The following is a 20,027-nucleotide window of genomic DNA, read 5'->3' as shown; positions in this document are numbered from 1 at the left end:
GGTCCATGCCTTTTGTGGTGATAAGAACCAAATACAACTTTGACTTTGCCTACAGATGTCCAGGGCTGCAGGGCAGGCAAACACAGGTTAAAAATGGTGATTCATCCCTGTTGGGTTTCCCTCAAACCCCCAGGGCGAGCAAAGGCTGACGGCCTTGATAGGGGTGATCTAGCCCTGGCCCCACATGTGCTGGTCCCGGGCCAGCCTGAGCCAGCTGCCATCCGCTCCAGGAAGTAGCTTCAGCCATTGGAGAAGTCGGAGACCCATACACCCAGAGGGATGTCTAGGAAAGATCCCGTAAGAGTCCCTTGGGCTAAGTTAAGTCCCCTCTAGTTATCTCCTCCTGCTGGCACTGCTGGTGACACCAGCACCCTGTCTAGAGAGCTAAGGGAGTCAAGCAAGCGCTGCAGCCCATCTGCCCGGGGCAGACCAGCAGGCTCAGCAGGCCCTGCACAGCTCGGGGCCAGCAAGGGACAGACCAGGGAACTGCAGCTGGTGGCCACCTACAGGTGTGTCTTATCTGCAAAGACATTGATTCCTAAGAGTAAAACACAGCAAAGTGAGGGAGGATGTCACACAAGGGGTGGGGGCACATGGCCCCTGCAAGATGGAGCCACCCCGGCACCGGCTAGAGCAGCTCGCAGCAGCTGCCAGGAGCCCACTGTTGAATTTTCAGGAATTTTGAGAGTCAGGTGGTACTGCGCACAGTGAGAATATTTATGCCAGGAAAAGAGGCAAATACTGCAAATCAGGGATCCCCCTCCCCCAAATAGCCCATTGCTAAACATTTACCTGCCCAGCACTCACAGGGAAGGGGACACATGTCCCTGCCTCTACCCACCCTTGAACTAAAGGTATATGTAGACCCTCCAGGACATGGCCAATGTCAGGACTCTTGGCCAGGCAGGAACTGAAGTAGCTGGTTGGCCCTAACCACTGAATCACCTGCCTGCAACCCCCTCCCAGCGGGAGAGAGTAGAGCCTGCTTGGTCAGAGTGGGAGGGTGGCAGGAAGCAGAGGTACTCTCCAGAGTGCTGGGGTCTGAATGGGTCCATTGAGGGGCTGGGCCCTGCTGCTTCCTGTGGGGCTGAGCGGGAGGGGCTCACACAGGCTGCCTTGTGCTGCTGGAGTGCATAGCCAGGCAGCCCCCCATCCCAACAGAGGCCTCTGAGGCTTTGCTGGCCAGAGCTTTGGAAACTCTGACAGTGCTACTCTCCCCCTTCCTCGTCTCCTTTTTCTGCCCCTCTTACTGCCTCTGAGGGAGTGCAGTTGCAAGAACCCAGAATCCCTTGGAGGTGGTGGGGGGCAGTTGAAGAGGGGCTTCATATGGAGAGGGTGTGCAGGATAAAGATGTGATGTTAGGAGTCAATTCAGAGGACTTCCTGGAGGCGGTGACAGTGGTGTAGCATCACAGAGAGGGAGGAATAGGCAGTCTCAGAGGACAGCAGCAAGACCAAGTGAGAGACTAGCAGGGGTAGCAGGTCCCTCTTGGGTGGGGCAAGGAGGGTGTCTGCTCCCTCACCTCCGAGAGCATCTGGCTAACTTGAAGGCAGACAAGTAGAGGGAAGAGTAGAATGGGTCAAGCCAGGCTCAGCAGCCTGACTGGGGCGGCGGGGATGGAAGAGGTTGTGGGGAGACATCGGCACAGGCTGGATCAGACTTGCCCTTGACTCCTGGGTCAAGAGGACCCATGATCCATCAGAACACCAGTACAGACCTGCGGCTGCTCCATGGGCTGCCCTCTGGGCCAGGAGAAGGGGCCCATTTCAAGCCTCAGTGTCACCATTCTGTAAAATGGGCACTCCCACCCCTCCCCCCTCCTGACTGTGGGGATTAGTCCTGGGGGTCCCTCCCTGGTATGGGAGTCCCTCCCTGGTCTGGGATTTTGCTGTCCACATGGATGTGCAGAGTGTTAATGGCGTGGGCTGCCTGGAGGTGCCAAGCCTTGGGCATGGGAGGAGCAGGATGCTCCACAGGTCTGGGGCCCGTGGGAGGGGCAGGAAGAGTGCCTGGTGTATGGGCTTCTCTTTCTGGAAGGCGTGTTGGTGGGCGTCCAGGGCTCTATATTAATAGATGCGTATTTGTGCGTGTGTGCAAGTGTGTGGGTTTGCGTAAGGCTGTGTGTTTGTGTGTGCGTGCATGTGTGTGGGCTGGGAGTTGCCAGGACAAGAGCAATGATTGTGCCCAGGCCTGTCCTGCCCTTCGGTGCCCGCCTGCCATGACTTGGCTGGGCCTGGCTCCATGAAAGGGGCCGTGTGTTCTCGGAGGGTTCCCACCCCTCCTGCTCGGCACCCATAGAGAGGTTTGCTAAAGGTGGGTACGTCCTCACGGCTTCCCACCCTTCCTCCCCATGAACAGGGCACTGCTGTCTGGGCCTGAGGGTGGGGTGGCTCCATCCTTCTTCCTGAGACCTAGGCCTGGGGGCACAGAAAAAGCCTGTGTTCTTCCCTGCCAAGTCCCTTCTCAGTGGGTAGAGAAAGCCTAGGTCGAGGTCCCCCAGCAAGCCCCCTCTGGAAGGGCATGAGCTGTGTTGGCATATCCTGGCTCCCTGGAGGCACTGCTAGGAGGAGTGTGGATGGGCCCATGAGGCCCGCTTCCACCCCGACGCTCTGTCTGACACCAGACTCCAGGGACAAGGGGTCACTGTGAGGGGAGCATCTCTGCCCATCAGCCCCTAACCCTGGCCAGGACCCCACCTTCCCCAGCCAGGCCAGGGCCCCGTCTCAGGCACAGATGCCTCTTCCAGTCTGAGGGCTGCGGTGGGCCCTGTTCCTTCTGAGTCCTCAGAAGCCCCAGGGTGGGCGAGGGGTGGGCGAGGCTGCCTCTGTCCCTGTCTGTACCCCATCTCTCCTTCACCTCTGGCCATCCCTGCCAAAGGTCTCTGCCTCTGCTCCCCCTGGTCTCCCCCTAGATCTGTCTTTGGCTCCCTCCTCCCTCTGCCCCATCCTGGCTCTCCCTGGGCACATCACCCAGGACAGTCTGGAGGGCCCAGCCCCACCCTCCTTGGGTGCCAAGTCCCACAATGTTAGCGTTCTCTGCAGTCCAAGCCTGTGGTAGGGCACTCAGCTTCCACTTTCCAGACAGACAAAGTGAGGCTCCAGAGGAGAAGCGATTTGACAAAGAGAAGCAGAAAGAGCTCTGGCAGGTCCCAGTGCCAGTGTGAGCCCCCAGCCACCTAGGCACACCCACTGCACCCCACTCTCTGGCAACGGATCTCTGTGTGCCCCACTCCCGCCACATTCCCGGTTGCCTGGGGCAGCCCCACAGCTGGCCTGCGTCATGGGAGCAGCATCATTCCCGGGAGTCTGCTGCCGCCTGACTTTATAAGGGAGAAAGTCTGGGAGTCCGGAGCTGCAGGGCAGGGTGGTGGGTAGGGAGTGCCTGTGCCCACAGTTGGGGGTGGGGGCAGGAAACCTGTACATCTGTAGGTTGGGGAGGGACACCCAGTGCCACAGAGACAGAGCAGAAGGTGAGAGGTGGAATGAATAAAGGAGACCCATTCATTCATTCATTCATTCATTGACTCCATCACAAATATAGCAGTGATGGGACTGGAAACAGACAGCTAACCTGGGAGAAAATTATTAAAACTGAGAAGCAGCTATAGAGATGCCCTCCTCCATAAAGACTGAATACAGATCCAGACCAAGGCCCGAGGAAGGGGATAGAGGAGGAAAACTATAAGGAGACAGAGGAGGTGGGGCGTGGGCAGCAAGCCTGCTGCTCTGCCCGGGAGTGAGGAGGGGGAGCCCAGCCCGCCCGCTGGGGAGGGAGGGGCCCTGCTCCAAGGCAAAGCCGGACTTCTCCAGCATAGCCCCTTGGGGTTTAGCTCTAGGGGTGGAGATCCTGACTCCAGGTCTGGGCAGGCAGGGGTGAGGGAGTCTGAGGGGGCTGTGGGGTGGGGTGCTCTGAGAGGGCCAAGGCCGGGTTGAAGAGCTCTGTCTCCTCTCATGGGTGTGTGTGTGGCAGGGTGACAGCGAGGGCATGGCCCACCTGGGGGCTGGATGCCAGCTACGTGAGAGCATGGACAGGCCAGGTGCCCTTCCCCAGCAGCGGACCCCCCCGGGGTCACCCGGCCCTCTAGACCTCAGGTCAGCTCCCCTCCAAGGGACTCCCCGCTTTTTCTTCCGCCAGCAATCTACTTCCAAGCCAGCAGGCAGGTGTGGGTGAGTGCATGTGCGGGAGTGTGGGTCAGTGTCACGTGTGCACACGTGAGTGGAGGCAAGGCGGGCGGGGAGGAAGTGGCACCGGGTCCAAGGCTGGCCCTGCTGTGGGCTCTGGACACAAAGCCATGACTGGAGGCTCCCCTCCCCAGCACATCTGCCTCCCTGGGCTACCCAGGCAAGGGAGAAGCTGTCTGGTGTGCTTACTCAGGCACCAACCCCTCCCAAACCTCCTCCTGGCAGACCCCCCCAGGGCTCAGCCATCCACCCTGAGCTATCACCCTTCCCCAACCCTGTTACTCTGAGGCTAACAAGAGGGAAGGTTACAGGGGAGACTTAATGTCAGACTAAGGGGACAACATAGCCTGCCCAGTGATGACACTGGGGTCACCAGGGCCCAGGCTAGATGGCTCATCACTGGCCAGGGTGGGCTACTTGGAGACGCTCACACACCTGCAGACCCCACAGAGCTCACTGCTCTTTGGCCACTCCTCCCAGCTACTCCTAGACTGGGATTCCACCACCCAGGGCCACAGGGACTGCCTGCTCCTCTCCTGAGCTACCGAAATGCGGACAACAGTGGATTAGTTCCAAATCCCACGGAGCTCACAGCAGCAGCCATCCTCTCCAGAGACACTGCTTTTTTCCAGTGGGGTGCTGGAGTGCCAGGCACCTGCTCGGGTGACTGCTTCCACATCTAAAGCTGCAGAGACCTCTGCCGGAGTCAGGGCAGCCCCATCCCTCCTTGCCCCAAGAACTCTTGAGCCAAGAGACGCAGGCTCAGGGCAGTTGACCTTCTGTTCGGTTGCCTTTCCGGTCCCATGCAACACCAAGGAGGCCAGGGAGGAAATCAGTTTCCTTATCTACTGGCTGGACCCTGACCCTGGTCACTGGCCTCAGCTACTGTCCCCCAATCAAGCGCTTTGAGGCACCCACGTAGAGGGGCATATACTGGGGACCATTTCCAGTTGAGGAAGCCCATCTGGAAGATGAGAGGAAGCAGGGGCAGGTGGGGTGGGAGAAGCCAAGCTTGGTCCACAGAGGCTGAGAGGGGCCGCGCCCTGGGCTCCCAGCCACAGGATCCAACCCCGGGGCCTTGTGGAGCACGGAGGAAGCAGGAGGGGAAATGAGAGGTTTTGAGGGAAGGAGCTGCCCAGAGTCCACCCAGGCTGGAGGGCTGGGCTGCGGGAGGAGGAAGCAGAGCCTCAATAGTGTCTTTGTGGAAGCCCTGCTCCTCCCCAGGCCTCAGGCAAGGAGGGTGGGGTGGCTGTGGTGGGGAGTGGTTCCAAGAGGCTTTTCCCTGCCTTATAATTTTCCTCCTAGTATGGGGAGGTGGGTGGATTTCCAGGGCCCTTCCAAATCCTCCTTTACCCACTTTCCTGGCCCTAGGGGATGTGGGACCCTGACCTCAGTGGACCCAGGCTGGGGTCAGGTTTCTGGCAGGGAAGAGAAGAATGAAGGAGCTTGACTTGGCACTGCCCAGCCCCCTGCCCTAGCAGGGCTCCTAGGAGGCATCTCCCATTTTACAGGTGAGGAAACTGAGGCTCAGAGAGGGCAGTCCCCGTGCTAGCCCACGGAGCAGAGGATCCTGCGGGTGTGGATCCTGAGCTGGGGGCTGTGGGTGTTAGCGGGGCACGGGCACAGTGTGTGCACCCAGAGAGCCGCAGAGGGGTTTGTTTGCTGCCTGTGGATGAGAAGTGGAGCAGCGGCCAATGGCTCCAGTGGGAGGAGGGTGTGAGAGCTGGACCCCAGCCAGGGGAAGACACACTCTTTCCCTTCTTGTCCCCCGGGGCTCTTCAGTCAGGGCTGGGTGATGGGGAGAGCCAGGAGAGGAGGGAAGCATCTGCTCTCCTTGGGCGGTGTGGCAGCCCCGCCTCTCTGGCTCCGGGGCTGGTTGAATAGGAAGGACCCTTCTGCAGGGGCTGGTGGGGGATGACTCAGTCCAGAAGCCAGTGATAAGTGCCAGCCCTGCCCACTGGGGGCTTAGAGATCTGAGAGGAGGGCGGAGAGGCAGGGGGTCTGGGTGGGAGCTGCCCCCAGGAGGCTGAGGGCCAGGCTCTCTCCTGGGTAGCATCCCGGACCAGGCGGCCCACGGCTCATCTCTGAGTCTCCTCTTGGCTCTGGCAGCAGAAACTGCCGAAGACGGGGCTGTTGGGCGGGCGGTGGCGTCTCGGGGCTTCCCCAGCCTGGAGATGGTGAGTGTGTGGATTGGGACGAGGGAAGAACAGAGGAAATGGTGACTGTGGCCTGGACGCCTGGCCCTGACTCTGGTGGCACAGCTTGTGGACAGCAGCCTGTGGGCCTCCTCCTCGGCTCCCCCAACTGAATGCGGGCAGACGCCTGGGTCTGGACTCACACCCCAGCACACGCACAGGACACTCAGAGCCATGTGCTTCCGTGCTTTCTCTGTCCTCACTGACCCCATCTGTAAAAGGGGACCTGGCTGGAGGGACCGACACACATCTGGCCTCCAACCAGCCCAGCCAACTGGCAAGAGGTGTGGCCACTATAGTGGGTACAGTAGAGCCACCTCTGGCCTAAATGGCCACAGGCCTAGCCAGACTGGAAACTCTTGAGGACAGGACCCAGGGCCCACATGCCCTGCCTGGGGCATCTGTGCAGCCAGGAGGCCCCTGCACCTGTGATGGGGGGGCGACATCAGGATCTGCGGGAACGAAAGGGTCAAATGAGGTGGCATTTGGCCCACGTGAGGGGTTTTCTATCGGGCAGAGCTGTCTCACCACAGCAAGCGCCGGCACTGGGGGTGCTCCAGCGGGAGGGCGCAGCCAGGAGGGGGCACCAGGAAACCTCAGTGTCCTTGCTAGTGACCTCTGGGCTAACCAGGCCCTCCAGAGATCCTGAGACTGAGACCTCTCCTCCTGGGAAGGCGTGACTCACCCTGGAATAGGTTCCCGCCTAGCACCCCACCTGCCAACTGCCTGGGAGCCTGCAGCCTGTGGGTCCCCCGGAGCTGTGTCCAGCGCTGCCACACTCCCTCTGGCTCTCCTTTTCTCTCCCGGCCTCAGGCCCTGACTCTTTGCTGATGCACCACCTCTCTCACTAGCACCAACTCTCCAGGGCTCTGGGCCCCAGTGTCCCTCAGATGTCCACGCCAGAACACCCATAGGAACCCTCAAGCTCAATCCCACCCAAAGCAAGGAGGACTCAGCATCCTCTCTCCCCTAGCCTGCTTGCCAGCCCTGTGAAGGCCCGCCTGTCTCCCCTGAGTAAAATCTGAGGGTCACACTGGACTCTCCCCCTCCTCCCTCCCCACGGCCACTGGCCCCCAAATTCTCCTTCAAATTCATCTCCCTTTCTTGCTCCCGGTGCCATCCATAAAGTGGCTGGTCACCATCCTTGGCCTGGCTTAATGAATCTCCTACCTCCCTTTGCTAATAGCAGCACGAGTTAACCCAAACTGAAAGTCGCCCCCTCAGCCACCCTTGCCCGGAAGCCTTTGGAGGCTCGCACTGGTCCAGGGTCAGACCCCATCCCCAGGTGGTGCTGAAGGCCAGTGTGCCCTCGGCCCTGCCTGCCAGGGTCTCCTGCTCCCCTCCTGGGACACTCGTCGCCTCCGCCTCACTAGACCTTGCACTGCTTCCCAGCACACCCAGCTGGGCCTGCTGCGGGCCAGCTCTTCTCTCCTGTCGGCCTGTGAAATGTCCTCATGCTCTTTCAGGAAAAAAGCCCAAAGCACAGCCCAAAGCATCTTCTTTGCACTTGGGGCGCAAAGACACTCGTTGTGGCCCAGGGGGCTGTGCTGCTCTCACCTCTCTCTGTTTACACTGTGAGCCTTGGGGACAAAACTGACCTTGCTTGGGGACATGAGGTGGGAGGAAAGGAGGGAGAAGCCCACCAGGGCAGGACAGCCGTGGGCCTAGCTGGGAGGGGCTGCCTCTGGGAGCTCGCCCCAGGCCTCCCCACAGCGTCTTACCTCCAGGCTCCTTTCAAGCCTCCTCTGCCCTCCAGGGCCCCAGGGCTCAGAGGCAGGGGGCTGGACACAGCGACTGGGGAGGGCTTGAGGGACTGCCCCAGCCAGAGACTGCTTTTCTGGGCCTGTGATGACAGTCTGGTGCTTGTTTTTAAAGAAAATAGAATCCAAGCCCCTATTTATAGCCGGAGGCCACAGCCACAGACAGGAGACGTTGGGTTTGAGGCTGTACAGGCTCACCCCCGGCAGGGGCTGGGGGTGGGGCCATTCCCAGGCCCCCTGCCCGCCTTTCTCAACCCCCAAAGAAGTGCCTGTGGAATCCTGACGCTCCCTGGGACAGGATGTAGCCTGCGCTTTGGGGCAGGGGAGGAGGACCTGGGTGAGGGGGGCGGAAGTGTTCTCAGGATTGGTCCCTGGGGCCCGGAGTCCCTTGTGGGATGGGAGGAGGTGAGGGTCTATGTCTTCTGAGAAGGCAGAGGGGGCCCTGGGGAGGGGTGGGGTGCTGGCGGCAGGGAGGCCTTCCGACGGCCACGGAACTTGGTAAAAGAGAAGGGAAGGAGGACGGAGCAGGACTGGAGAGATGGGCAGATAGACAGAGACGGGATGGGAAAGAGACAGAAAGGGAACAGACAGACAGACAGAGCCAGGGTGGGAAGGGCAGAGAGATGGAGACACCGGGACGGGGAGATGAGCGGAGAGACGGGGAGAGCCCTGCAGCCCGGCCGACCCTGAGCAGGGGGAGACAGAAGCCGTGACGGGAGACTCCGGTGGCTCTGCCCTGCAGAGAGCCTTCATGGTGCTCCAGGCAGCATGGTCAGAGTCCGGGTAGAGCCGGTGAGGACGGGAGAAAGCAGGCGTCTGTTTCCTTCACCCCGGAAGGCTAGGCCTTGCCCACTCCCAGCACCCAGGCCCCAGTGCCTGGAGACCCTCCGTTCCTGGCAGTCTCCTCGGGGGAAGCCCAGGCCTGTTGGAGGCAATTCAATGCGTGGGGCAGAGCCCATGAGAATGACCTTGTCACCAGGATCCCCAAGGGCTGTCTTGGGCACGGCCTCGAGCTTGAGGGAGACGTCTGGCCTCTGGCTTGCTATGGGGTGAGTTCCCAGGCCTGGAGAGCTCACGAGCTACAGCTACGGCCTGGACTCACACCTGCTGCCAGCCTCTACTAGACTCCTCCCTTGGCTGCGCCTGTAGGGGGCTGCGGGGTAACTGTAGCCTGGGGCATGTGTCATGGAGCCACAGGCGGTGACTCAGACAGTTAAAAAAAGGAGCAGCTCTGAGTGGTGACTCAATTGGCTCTGCAGGGGCTGGGTGGGGTCTGGCTGGTACAAGATGGGGTGGTCTGGGTTTATTTTTGGCAGGGTGGGGCTGGGGCCAGGAGGTGGAAGATGGGAACCTGGGGTGGAGAGGAGCCGCTGCTCTCGTCCCAGGGTGGGGGGAGCCCCAGGGCTCTATACCAACTTAAGAAAGCGGCTTTCCAATGCCAGGAGCCCTGGCAGGCTGGGCTGCTTCTCAGCCCCATTCCAGGCCTAGCCTGCCTTGTTGTTTGGGCCAGGACAACCAGTTGGCTCTCTCTGGACAGAGGCAGAGCCCCCTGTCCTGTTCCCAGGCGGCTCAAGCTCAGAATTTAGAGCTGAACCTAGGAGATAAGATTCCACTCAGAGGCCCAGATAGGGCCAGGGTTCTACCCAAGGCCACAAAGCAGAGCCTGGTGGCCCAAGGGCTGAGGCATCATCACCCAGCTGGTTCTACCATATCTCTCCCGCCCCAGGGCTGTCGATGGTTGGAGGGACAGACCCCACCCCTGGAGGGACTCAGCCAGGCTCCAGATGGGTGGCCAGAAATACATGGGCCCCACAGACCCGGAGATGGAGCCTCAGCTGGGGGCAGGTGCCTGGATTCCATTAGCACACGTAGGTGGGGGGCCTGGCTGGGCCCTGCCCAGGGGTCTATGGAGAAGAGTCACCTCTATGGGGAGGAGGTGGGGAGGCCCACACAGTGAGAACTCAGCCTGGGGGCTCAGGCATGGGCCAGCCCCTTGGCCAGGGCCCCTCAGATGTCACTGCCCTGAGCTGCACACCCCGCTCTGCGGACATCACACAGTCACCTCCCCCTACTCTGAACTCACACATACACCCACGCCCCTGAGGGTCCTAGCAGCCCAGAGCAGAGAGGGTGGTCCCCTCCCTCAGTCCAGATTTCTGCCCCTCCTGATGCAGCCATCACTGCTTCTATCATGAGAGGTGGTAACAGCCCCATGGTAACTGGCAGGTGAGCTGTCTCATGTCACTGGGCCCTGGCCTCCAGCCCCCACCTCCAGAGAGGGACTCGAGAGGGTTTGGTAGAGAGCAGGGAAAAGACAGGCTTCTAAGCTCCCCTGTCCCATAAAAGGCCCTTGGTACCTACTCCTTCCCTTCTCCCCACCTGCTGCTCTGGGGACACAGGGGTCCTGCCGTGCCCTGGCCCAGTGAGCTCCATCCTAGGGTCTGTCAGGCTTGGGAGAAACAGGTCCCGGGGAGGGTCTCAGAGGGGCTGTCCCCAGTGCTCTCACACTGGGAGAGGGGTGTGCGCCTCAGCCCAGTTAGCCAGGCAGATGCAGACCCCACTCCCTCCTACCTTCTGAAGGGTCTTGGGCTGGCAGGCAGCCACTAGCTGACACTCTGCCTCAAGAGCCCACCTCCTTTCCCATGTCACTTGGTCCCACACAGACTCTCTCACAGTGCCACCTCCTCCAGCCTTTGTCTTGAAATCTTCCTTAAAGATTCCTGCCGGGTGCGGTGGCTCACGCCTGTAATCCCAGCACTTTGGGAGGCCAAGGCAGATGGATCACCTGAGGTTGAGAGTTCAAGACCAGCCTGACCAACATGGAGAAACCTGGTCTCTACTAAAAATACAAAATTAGCTGGGCATGGTGGCTCATGCCTGTAATCCCAGCTACTCGGGAGGCTGAGGCTGGAGAATCGCTTGAACCTGGGAGGCAGAGGTTGTCGTGAGCCTAGATCGCACCATTGCACTCCAGCCTGGGCAACAAGAGTGAAACTCTGTCTCGAAGAAAAAAAAAATTAAAAGATTCCTGAGCAGAAGCCCCCACATTGCCGGCTGCCCCACCTTGGGATTGCAGAGTGACTGCAGCCTCAGGAGCAGATGTCCACTGAGCACTTATTCCAGGCAAAGTGTCTTGCTTAATCCTCACAACATATAAGAGGTAGAAATTATTTATCCCCATTTTAGAGAGGAGAAAACTGAGGCTCCGAAAGAGCCTTGCCCAAGGTCACGCATGGAGTGTTAGGGCTGTAATTCAACCTGAGCTCTCTAATGCCGTGTTCACCCACTGTGTGCTTGGCCTCCTGCTTCCCTGTATGGGTTCCCATAGGTCAGGACTCAGAGGAGGGAGAGATGGGGCCTGTCAGGGCTGAGGGGCAGGGGAGGAGCTCATTTTCAGTCGAAAACCCCCATAAAGGATGATTCGCTTCTTCCTTGACCAGGGTGGGAAGTGTGTGTGTGTGTGTGTGTGTGTGTGCGTGTGTGTGTGTGTCTCTGTCTGTGTCTCTGTATGTGTGGTGTGTGCGTCTGTGTCTCTGCATGTCTGTGTGTATGTGTCTGTATCTGTGCGTCTGTGTGTGGCTAGACCTAAGGCCTGCCTGCCTGGCCTCCAGCTGCAGGAGAGCTGGTCTGGCCCCAACCGCTGTGCACAGGGAAGGAGCACGGAGGGCTGGGTGTCGTGGGAATCAGTGTCCTGGGCCCACTGGTATTTATAGCTCCCCTTCCTGAAATGTGGGTGGGGGAAGAGATTGCTCTTAGGTGGGAACGGAAGTTGGTCTCCTCTCCCCAGCTCCCTCTATCTCCCCAGAGAGGCCTGTCCCAGGCTAGAGGGCCTGCCCTGGCGGTGGAGCAAGGCGCTGTGTCCTGAGCTGGAGGTTTTCCCTGGGGCTGCTGGCTCGAGGCGGGACACCCTCCTTGCCTGCAGAGCAACTCTGTGTGAGTGTGAGTGTGTGCACACACACGTGCACTTACTGGGTGTCAGACTGAAGAAGGTCATGGACTGGGGGCAGAGGCCAGGGGGTAGGGGAAGAAAAGCCTGTAGCCCCACAGAGATGGAGGGCAGGGCCCCAGGAGAGGGGCAGTCCAGGTCATGGGTCTCAGAGCAATCTGTGGTTAGAACAGGCTCCTGGCCGTGGCGATACTGGAGCTGAGCCATGGAGGATGGGGAAAAGGGAAGGCCGGATGCACAGAGCAGTGTGAGCAGAGGTGGAAGGGTGCCAGAGGTTATGGATTATCACCTGACAGCCTAGTTCTATCTGATCAGCCAGTCCGTGGGGCAGAGGATCACGTTGACCAAGAAGGTGATATATTCCGGGAGAGAAGGACATAGCATAGCACAGCTGAGCATCCCCAATATGAAAATTCAATATCCAAAATGCTTCCAAAATCCAAAACTTTTTGAGCGCCAATAGGATGCCACAAGTGGAAAATCCCACACATAAGAACTTTTTTTTAGATGAACTCTCACTCACTCTGCTGCCTAGGCTGGAGTGCAATGGTGTGATCTCAGCTCACTGCAATCTCCGCCTCCCGGTTCAAGCGATTCTCATGCCTCAGCCTCCCAAGTAGCTGGGATTACAGGTGTTCGCCAGCATGCCCAGCTGATTTTTTTTTTTTTTTGAGATGGAGTCTCAGGCTGGAGTGCAGTGGGGTGATCTCAGTTCACTACAACCTCCGCCTCCTGGGTTCAAGTGATTCTCCTGCCTCAGCCTCCTGAGTAGCTGGGATTATAGACGCCCACCACCACACCTGGCTAATTTTTTTGTATTTTTAGTAAAGACGGATTTCACCATGTTAGCCAGGATGGTCTCAATCTCCTGACCTTGTGATCTGCCTGCCTTGGCCTCCCAAAATGCTGGGATTATAGGCATGAGCCACCGCACCCAACCAAGAGGTCAGGGGTTTCTGCAGTAAGTTCCGGGAAGAGAGGCAGCCTCGCTGACACACCCAAACCGTTAGGCCTCGGGAGATCTGCACATGGACGTGTTGAAGCAGGAGTGATGGCTGGAGGCCTGGCTAACGCATGTCAGGGCTGGCACAGCAGCGGGCTCTTCCACAGGCTGGGAGCCGGCCTGGGCGTGGGGAGGAGCTGAGTGAGGGGCAGGAATGCTCAACAGGACAGGCACTGTCCCTGTGGAGCCCACCCCTGCCACCAGGCCACCCTGACAGCAGCCCTACAGCCATCACCCTGCATCAGGGACACATGTGGCTTCATTGGCAACCCCGGCTTTTGGGAGGTGCTTTATTGAAGGGGGTTTGCTTAGGCTGTGAGAAAGCAGGGGGTTTTGGAGAGGGAGAGAACGGTGGCGGGTGGGAGATGGGGAGACAGGAACAAACATCTGGTGTCCTCAGGGAGCTGTCTGTCCCTGCAGACTTCTTTCTCTCCCCTGCTGGGGTCAGAGCCACTGGTGGGTGGCTGCCCCCCTGGCCCGATGTGGGGAAGCTCGCTGCTGTTGGGGTGAGAACACCATGGCCTCTGCGCCCAAAGAGTGACTTGAGACAGTCCCTGTTTTATCTCTGAGCCTCAGTTTCCTCATCTGTAAGATGGGAATGTTGGACAGGTGTGGTGGCTCACACCGGTAATCCCAGCACTTTGGAAGGCCAAGGCAGGAGGACGGTTTGAGCCTAGGGGTTCAAGACCAGCCTGGACAACATAGTGAGACCTTGTCTCTAAAAAAAGTCATTACTCTGGCGTGGTGGTGTGCACCTGAAGTCCCAGCTACTCAGGAGGCTGAGGTGGGAAGATTGCTTGACCCTCGGAGGTTGAGGTTGCAGTGAGCTGAGATTGCTCCAGCCCTGGGGGGCATGGTAAGACCTCATCTCAAAAATAAAACAAGAGCGGGTGGGGGGGACTGTTTCCTGACCTGCAGGGCTGCTGTGGGCGGCAGGACTGACAACATGGTTAGTGGCACGCTGGGGTGTCCCTGGAGGAAAGAGCACAGCGACAGGCAGCGCTGGCCTCTCCTGTGTGGACTTATGGACCCTCCTGAGAAGCAGAGAGAGCTGGGAACCCTTGCCCCATGGAGAGCTAAGGACAAAACTGTTCATACAAAGTCAGTTCATTCAAACGCTTCTCGTACAAACTCAGTAGGAAGAGTAATACGGACCATTTGAAACCTGGCCTAAGCCTGCAGCTGGAGGAAGAGTCAGCTTTGGAAGCCTCTAGAACTGACAGCTGGGGCGGAGGGCCCGGTGGAGGCAAGGGGAGAGTGGATGGGGTGGGAGTCGCGGCGAGGCAGCGAAGGAGCAGAGGGACCAGGCTCCAGGCCAGACCCACAGCCTCTTGTTCATTTGCTCCTCATCTTGAATGGAACACAGCTCAGTGTGGCACCCATCCCCATCCTGTGCTCACTTCCTTTCCCACAAGTGCCACTGGCCCAGGTCTTCAAGGTAGGGGACTTGGAGATGGAGGCAGTAGCCATGCTGGGATCCTGGTCTCTGCCACCTTGGCCAGGTCTGTGAGAGTGGCCGCGTGCACGTGTGTGTGCCCACATCTGTGTGCCCAGTAAGTGTGGGTGTCAGGGCTATTTCCAACTCCCCCTCCCCTGCCCACCCTTCCTGGGCAGCACGCCCAGTTCCCAGACGCAGCCTATACACTTCCTCCGTGAGCTCCACACACACCCCACTCCCCTCCTGCTGTCATCGCCAGCCGCCAGGCCCACCTGGTGTGGCCCATCCCCGGGCCCCCAGGCGGGCAGCACTAAAAGGCCCTCCTTGTCCTGCCTGGGTGGGCAGGCGTAGGGAGGGAGGCCCAGTTACACTTGGCTCTGCAACAGTTTTCTCGAGTCTGGGTGGGCTGGGCTAAGGGCGCTGGCCCCCGGGCCCTGCCCTGCTTCAGAGGCCTGGGGCGGCACATAAGGCTCAGTGCCTGTCCTGAGCACTGTCGGTCCCCCCAAGCCATCCTCAGAGGCAGCAGGATCTACCCTGCTTCAATTCCTTGTACCTGGTGCCCCTTTGGCCCTGCTCGCTGAGACACGCCCATCAGTTCTGAGTCCCCCCCCCAGGTAACACACAAGCCCTCCCTGCCAGGTACACCCACCTGGGTCCCACTTCACCCCCCTCACATTCTGCCTTTCAAAGTCAGCAATGCCAGGCCAGGGAAGAGGTGTGGGAGTCACCATCCCTGCCTGCCCTGTGCTCACTCTGACCCTCCGACTGGAAGGTCACCTCCTTCCTTCTCTGCCTGTCCTTCCAGCATCAGCTCAAATCCAGTCTCCTCCCACGCTTGGCTCTCTGCTGGGGCCTCCCACACAGCTCAGAAGGAGCTGGTCACCGCATCTGTCATCACACTCACAGTGGCCCAAGCCTAGCCCCCCCACGCAGGCTGGGAGCACCCTCAAAGCAGGGCTGGGGGCTCTTCCTGGGCTGCTAGGGTTGTTGGTGGCACTCAGAGTACTTTTCTTCCTCTCTGGGGCCTCAGTTTCCCTCTCTATACAAGTGGAAGAAGATTGGCCCAGATGGCCTCCTAGGGTGCTGACTTCCAGGCCCACTGACCCGGATTCCTCGAATGTTGATGAGTAGAGGGAGAGCCTCCCAGCATGCCTCACTAGGGTGCAGGAGGATGAGGGCCTTTGCAGCGGGGGGCATCTGGGAGGGGTGAGAGGGATGCCTTCCTCAGGCAGGGGCTGCCCCTACTGCAGACATCAGGACAGGGAGCAGGGCCAGGTGTGGTGACAGAGATGGGTTGCTGGACTGGAGCTCTCCCACCCCCTCCTCATTTCTGAGTCCTAAAGGCAAGGGGTGGTGGAACGTTAGAAAACCCCCCAGCACCATGCCGCTCTCCTGTCCTAAAACCCTTGTGGCTTCTCCTTTGCCAACAGGGCATAGGCCATGGGCTTCATTTTGCCATTTAAGGCTTCCGTGCCCCAGCCCAGTGGCTCTCTCTGGCCTGTGCTTGAAATATGCCTCCCAGCCAGGCTGCTGGCCTTCCTGTCTCAACACCCCTCTGCTTACGCCCACCTCGGTGCCTCTGAGTCAGCGCCCCTGCCTGGAGTACTGACTCCCTTCCCATCCACCAACGCTTGGTTCGAGGACCACCCAGTGTCCCGCCCCAGCTTGCCCCTGACTTTCTTCCATTGTACTTTTCATCCGCATCTTTGCTGTTTGAGATCAAATTTGCCTTTCTGCCTCCTGAATGAGCCTAAGTTCAGCCTCTCAACTTCCTTGTGCCCCTGAGAGTCCAGCACCATGCCTGCACGTTGCTGGGGCTAAGAAGGGATTTGAGAATGGCTCTCAGCTGAAGCCGAGGGAGGTGGGAGTGTTGGAATCCCTCCTTGGCTGGAGGCTGGGCCTGGATGAGCTGACCACCCTGGTCACCTTGGATGCTCCCTTCCCATCTCCCTGGAGGTCCAGCCCTTCCCTCAGGCCCTGAAATCTTAGGGGATCTGGTCCCTGCAGACAGGAACAGAGAGCCTGGGGATCCAGCACTGATTCACCCGGGGGGGTCCTCCCTTGACTCACTTCCCTCCCAGGAACCCCGTGATGCCCTCTCTGAGAGCTGGCTGCTCCATCTGAAGGGGAGAAGGGTGTGGCCTGGGCCCCGATGAAGGAGGCTCAGGCCCTTCCTCGCTCCACGTTGCTCTTGGGAATGGTCCCGAAGAGGTAGCTGAGGCACTGAATCACGCATGGGAGGTGATGACGGGTGCACCCTGAGGCAGCAGTTCTTACGGCATAACTAGAGCTGCCTTGGCTGAAGGAAGAACGCTGTCATGTGGGGTTTCTGGCATCGGGACAGAGAGGGGATGTATCCCAGTGCCTCTCCAAAAGCAAACTTCCATTCAGCCTCTGCTGGGTCAGGCATCCGTGCCAGGACGAGGAGGTGTGGCAGGGGGTGGTCCAGGGCTATCTGTAGGACAAGCCCCCGCCGGGGGACAGGGTATCTGAGGGGCACCAGCTCTGCCTCTAGGAGGCTGAGTGGGTGGTGAGTGGGGGGTCCTTCCTGTCACCAACAGGAGCAGGGAGAGAAGGGCAGAAGGAGGAGGGGAGTGGTGGATAGACAGATGGGTCCCCAGGGGAGCAAGCGGAGGGAGAAGGGGCAGAGCTGGGGAGCAGCTGGAGGGGTGCGTGGGGCTCCTCACAGGGAGGGCAGGGTGGCACCTTCCTTGTTTCCCACCTTGCAGCACTCCCCGTTCCTGGCCCAGGGCAGCTGAGGCTGCAGGACCCACTTCTCACTGTCACTAGGTCCCTTGGGGCCCCAACATGGCCACCTCAAACTTGTCTGGCAAATGAAGTCCAGCCAGCATTGGGGTGGCCCCACTGGGTGTCTCGAACACTCCAAACGGGCAAAGCCACGCCCTAGGCCATCCATGCCTGGGTCGCCTGCTTCTACCCCCAACTGGACAGCCTTGGCTAGCTAGAAACCCCATAACCTGAGATAGCGGGGTCCGTGTCCACTCCAGGGTTGGTCCGTGTCCACTCCAGGGTTGATCCCCGACAACCCCAGCCTGTGGTGGGAGAAGCGCAGCCTGCTTGACTCCCGATCTGGGGCCACTTCTGGCTCCTCCTGTCCTTTTTCCTTCCCTGAGGAGCCCCTCTAGTTCCGCCAGGCTGGGTCGGGGTCTCAGGCTCCTCACTCACCTGCGGATGCAAGTCTGGCCATCATAGCCAGGGTCCAAGCCAGGGCCAGGGCGGGGGCTGGAGGTGGGGGCCGCGGCCCGGACTGCATCCCGGCGGGCTGGGTGGCGGGACTTGCGCGGAGCCCGCGGAGTCCTGGGAGCTGGGAGCGGAGTGGAGCGAGCGCGGCTCTGCTCCTGGGCGCGGGCCGGCTCTGGGTGTCCGCGTACTTAACTCCGGGGGCGGGGCAGGCGCGGACCCGCGCGCGCGCTCGGGTTTCAGGCTTGGGCTCCCCCATCTGCCCCCACCTTCAACCTTAAAGGGCCCGTGCGGGCTGCTTCTCACCGGGGCAGGGGTGAGGGGGCCTTTACGGCTGGGCCAGACCACAGCCCCACCCTGAAGACTTGGAACAAAGTCATAGAGAGGTCCAGACACCCTGAACTCTGACCCCAAGAGCCCAGGAGACCCCCTAGGGGAGGAGGCACGAGCTGGGCCAGCCCCCACTTCCCGCCTTTCTGCCTTTCGGGAGCTCAGGAGACCCCTCCAGAGGCGCACTCCAGCCTTAGAAGGAAGGACAGACAGCCACCACGGTCACAGGCGGCTTTCGGGCTGCTTTGCCTCCTGGGAACTTCTGCAGACTCCAGGGGCACCGCCCGAGGTCCTGTGGCGCACTGCCCACGGCTGCAACCGTTACCTTCTCTGCCCAGAAGGGCCTCAGTCTCCCTGTCTGAAAAGGAGAGGTGTCTGGACTTCCTCACAGGGCAGAAAAATTCTCAGTCCCGAAGGCAGTGACATTTGCTTCAAAATCACCTTACAAGGTGGGTGAGGACTACTGCCTCCCCCATTGTATGGAGCAGGAAAGTGTAGATGAAGTTGAAAGTGGCTCTTACAAGGCTCCAGGTGGAAAGTAGGTCCCTGGCCATTTGGGGCCTAGAAACCCAGGCCTCCTAACCCCTGAATCTGGGTGTTTCAACTTCCCGAGGCTGCCTCCTGGAAATCTGGCCCTGGATTTAGCTCCTATCTAACAGCTTCAGGCTAGGGCCCTTCTGCTGGCTCCCCTCCAGGCAGCAACATCAGCCTAGTCCCAAACAGGAGGAGAAAAGGCAGAAAGGCCATGTTATTGTAGCTTCCGGGGCCTAGAGGTTCTGCCTGTTCTCTGTCCAGTCCCAGTGCTAACCGGCCTTGGTCTCCTTCCTCTGTCTGGGTCCCTCCATCTGTCTGCTCCAACCCATCTCCAGCACAGCCCCGCCTTGCGCCCTCTTGCCAGCTCCTGCCTTTGACCAGTGACAATCCCACAGTATGTACAGCACTTCATACTTTGCAACGAAACCGAGCCTCATTTTGCAGATGAAGAAACTGAGGCTGAGCGGGATTAAGGGACTGGAGTTAGTTTACATAGCTGCTCAGAGGTGGGGTCAGGTCTTTGACCCTAAGTGCAGTGCTCAGGTGTGATGGTGCCTGATCTGTGTGTGGGGGGGGTTATGAGTACTGGTCTTGAAACCAGAGAGACCTGGGTTCAAATCCCAGCTCTCCTAATTGGCTTGAAGAAGTCCCCTCACCTCTCTGTGGCAGTTTCCTCATTTGTGAAATTGGATTGATGAAGGTTAAATGCTTTAATGTACCTCAAGTGCCTAGCCCAGGGCCTGGCATACAGTAGGTGCTCAATAAATGCTTATCCTTTCTCCTCTGTCTCTGTCATCCTGCACATCCCTGTGATTCATGGTTTACATACAGCTTTACACGTATCACCTCCCTTGTGGCAAAGCTTGAAACTTCCCCTCCAGAGGCTGCTGCATACAGTAGGTGTGCAATAAATGCCTGCCGTGGTTGACTAAGAAACAAATGACTATTATTCTGTGGGGATCTGGGCAAACCTAAGCGCTTCCATCCAGGTACCCTAGGAGGCCTGGGATGGAGGCTGTGCCAGGCTGGCCTCAGTGGAGGTGAAGCCATTGATTCCACAACCTGTTCCTTGTTTTTACTTCTCCTCAAGTCACCAGGACACCTGCTCCTCGTTAGGGGCTAATTACTGGCCAGCTATGGGCCTGGGGCTGGGGGGCTGTTGGAAGACTGTGTTTGGAGGAAAAGAGCTTTCTTTTCAGGAATGAAAAAAAAGAAGAGAGAAGGCTTCTGCTCTATGAATCAAAAATTTGGGTGAAGATCTCTGCCGGCCCCATCTCCCCTGCCCTTTCCCCTCCCCATCTTCCCTGTTCTCCACCTACACAGATGTCTGTGGAGCCTCCAGACAGGGCGCTCCCGCCCACAGCTGAGATTCAAGTTGGGATTAGCTGGGAGCCTCCCCCTGCCTTGTTGCTAGCTGGGCAGAGAAACACAGGCCTGGA

The 20,027-nt window shown here is 59.4% G+C and overlaps 1 protein-coding gene across 1 annotated transcript in view; it reads right to left on the bottom strand.

The window, feature by feature from the left end:
- The window catches only part of CSPG4 (chondroitin sulfate proteoglycan 4), a 37,749-nt gene extending 19,865 nt beyond the window's left edge, over positions 1-17,884 (bottom strand). The window contains exon 1 of the mRNA XM_017518234.1: positions 17,710-17,884. Within this exon, the coding sequence (XP_017373723.1) occupies positions 17,710-17,797 (88 nt within the window). The 5' untranslated portion in view covers positions 17,798-17,884. The remainder of the gene's footprint in view (positions 1-17,709) is intronic.
- Positions 17,885-20,027: the final 2,143 nt, after the last annotated feature.

This window comes from Cebus imitator, unplaced genomic scaffold, assembly GCF_001604975.1.
Source record: "Cebus imitator isolate Cc_AM_T3 unplaced genomic scaffold, Cebus_imitator-1.0 Scaffold664, whole genome shotgun sequence".
NCBI classification, from domain to species: Eukaryota; Metazoa; Chordata; class Mammalia; order Primates; family Cebidae; genus Cebus; species Cebus imitator.
The sequence above is the reverse complement of the archived record's forward strand: the minus strand, read 5'-3'. Positions and strand labels throughout refer to the sequence as shown.